This window comes from Hemibagrus wyckioides, linkage group LG20 (assembly GCF_019097595.1).
Source record: "Hemibagrus wyckioides isolate EC202008001 linkage group LG20, SWU_Hwy_1.0, whole genome shotgun sequence".
Classification (NCBI taxonomy): Eukaryota; Metazoa; Chordata; class Actinopteri; order Siluriformes; family Bagridae; genus Hemibagrus; species Hemibagrus wyckioides.
Genome location: NC_080729.1, coordinates 14674171 through 14677242, shown reverse-complemented (window position 1 = coordinate 14677242; position 3072 = coordinate 14674171). Strand labels below are relative to the sequence as shown.

The window sequence follows — 3072 nt, the reverse complement described above, 5'->3', positions numbered from 1 at the left end:
AGTGATTTTCTTTTACTCCTCTCTGTTTACCTTTCCTTCTAAAATGGACCGTGAAATAATGCATTTTTAAGGCATTCACCGACAACAACAACAACAACAACAACAGCAAAAAGCAGACTCGGGCTTCTGACGCAAAAATGGACGAAATGGAAACTTCTCTGTTGTTTATTATTATCTCTTACAACTAATCATTTTCCATTATCAAGACTTGTAGGACAGCTTGCTCGTCTCTGTCTCTGTGGTCATCACTAGACTTTTGTGAAGACAGACATGCAGCACAACAGCAGCAGCACTTCTTCACTGCCTGGGTTGGGACTTTGTGGACTCGGAGTAGATGAGGGTGAAGACCTGTGGAACCGGAGCACAGGGACTCAACGTAACCTCTCTCTCCGCTGCTGGCTCCAGCTGTTGTCCAAAGAAGCCATGCCAGAGCTGTATGGTGACACTTCAAGTATGGCGCTACGTGTGGTCATCGCCATGGTCTACCTGGTGGTGTGTGCTCTCGGACTGGTGGGCAACCTGCTGGCACTGTACCTGCTCAAATCACGGCACCGGCTCAAGCAATCTTCCATAAACTGTTTTGTCATGAGCTTGGCTATAACAGACCTGCAATTTGTCCTGACACTTCCCTTCTGGGCTGTGGACACAGCGTTGGACTTTCGCTGGCCATTTGGTAAGGTCATGTGCAAGATCATCAGTTCAGTCACGACCATGAATATGTATGCCAGCGTCTTCTTCCTGACAGCTATGAGTGTGGCGCGTTATTGTTCTCTGGCGTCGTCCTTGCGCATGCACAGCCCCAAGATGGCATCGGCTGAGGTGAAATGGGCAAGTGTGGCCATCTGGCTTGTGTCTCTGCTGGCGACGCTGCCTCATGCTGTCTACTCAACTACGGCGCAAGTGTCAGATGATGAACTTTGTCTTGTACGCTTCTCAGACCTGGGAAACTGGGATCCACAACTTTTGCTGGGTCTCTATCAGACGCAAAAAGTGCTCCTGGGTTTTGTCATTCCTCTGATTATTATCAGCGTCTGCTACCTGCTTCTGCTGCGCTTTGTGCTTCAGAGACGAGTCAGCGGGATCCCCGGCTCGGACAGTGAAAGGGGGAGGCACAAGCGGCGTTCCAAAGTCACCAGATCGGTCACTATTGTAGTCCTGTCATTCTTCCTGTGCTGGCTTCCCAACCAGGCGCTGACACTTTGGGGTGTCCTCATCAAGTTTGACTTGGTGCCATTTAGCAAGGCCTTCTACAATGCCCAGGCCTATGCTTTTCCCATTACTGTCTGCCTCGCACACACCAACAGCTGTCTCAATCCAGTGCTTTACTGCCTCATCCGGCAGGAGTATCGAGCCAGTCTCAAAAAGCTGCTTCTGAGAGCCACACCATCCTTACGCAACCTGACCAATATGATGCGCAGGAATAAGAAGGTCGCCGATGCTCCATCTAGCTTGGCTGTCGTACAGATGGATGCTGGGCTGTGAAGTAGTGCATGGATGAGAGCATCTTATACTGGCACCCAGCAAGTTATGTTTGGACTAATACTGGTTATACAGGAGGAAGTTTGGGGCACAAACTGTACGTATGCTCTCTGGGGCCTATGACTCCTACTTAACCAGCAGGACTTTCTTCACTTGTAGCAATCCTGGGGGTTTAAACAAGTGGTCTGGCTTTTGATTCAGGAAAACTCTGTCTGTTTGGTATCTGTATGTCTTGGGTTCTGGTGTCAAGTTCATTTTATTTGCTATAGTAGCTCTCTGGAAATACAGAGATGTCTGTTATTATGCTTTTCTTAGCTCAATCATAACTGAATTTCATCAGAGGAAACGGATAAAAAGCACACTTAAATGTAAAGAGTAACAGAAGACTCAATAGATTTCCTGCAATAACAATGCTTTCTTTTTCTTTTTTTTACTGTACAAAGCCCAGTGTGATACCTCAGGCTTATTTATTTATATTATTATTTTTTTATGCAAGATAGTGTCATATAAATATATACTCACTTGCACATGATAAAGCATAAAATGACCGTTCTGAAAATGCACTGTGCACCGCTATGATCTGAAACATATATACAAATATAATATAATGTATGTCGTGAAATAAACATTAGCAGGTCATTCTGTATATTAAAAAACAGTTTGATTAACAGGCATGTGGCAGGTGGCTGCAAGTCTGGAGTTATATTCAGTGCTTTTGTCTAAATCGTCTTGAGCACACGTTTGCTGATCTTAAAATGCACTCACACGTTGACCTGAGTATTGAGTGTCTATGTTGGGTTAATTTCGCAATCGGTGTGACTGCATGTGTAACTCTCGCAGGGGAAATTCATTGTGAATGTCATGATCCACTCTGGTCCTTCTTTCTGTTGTATTGCTGAGGAAGATATTCAGTAAGGTTCCCTTCACTGACATTATTTTACACAAACAAACCTGTTGCACATGTTATTGAGGGTAATAATGAACATTAACAAACATATCTGCATTCGTTAACTGAACCTGAAGCCTGGAGACCAGCTTTCAGTAATGTATTAATATTTAAAATAACGTTTTTCTGACTAATTTTAAACATCAGTAAATACTTATATGTCTTCACTTAACATTACTAATGCGTTATTAATGCATAGGTTTTACACTTATTACTGCAGTAAATGTTTGTTAAGGGAACCTTAATGTTAAATGTTATGATATTTAAGCTTTTGCAGTAATTTATTCGATTGTAGGAACGTAAATAACGCCCAGAAATAAAATGATATTTTGAAGCATGTGCACACTGCTTACCTTCTGTTTTGTCTCAGATTCATATCGTGGGAATGATTAGGTTTGAATGAAAGAAGCTGAAATGAAAGAGCATCCCTAATGCAACATCAGAATGATTCGTGTGTGTGTGAAGACGTGTCTTATATCAATCGATGACACCACCATGAACAGACGCTGCCACACATACAGCACATCTGTACATTCAGCTTATCTCAGATTTGGGGTGGGGAGGGGGGGGGTAACACTGATAGAATGATTTAATGATAGAATAGATAAGAAGTGTACAGCTTACTGCTTATGTTCAACTGCATCATC

At 43.1% G+C, this 3072-nt stretch overlaps 1 protein-coding gene across 1 annotated transcript; it reads left to right on the top strand.

Annotated features, from left to right (window-relative positions):
* Nucleotides 1–2632, top strand: rxfp3.2a (relaxin family peptide receptor 3.2a). The gene has a single exon (XM_058418859.1). The coding sequence runs from the start codon at nucleotides 271–273 to the stop codon at nucleotides 1480–1482; it is 1212 nt and encodes a 403-aa protein (XP_058274842.1). The 5' UTR covers nucleotides 1–270; the 3' UTR covers nucleotides 1483–2632.
* Nucleotides 2633–3072: the final 440 nt, after the last annotated feature.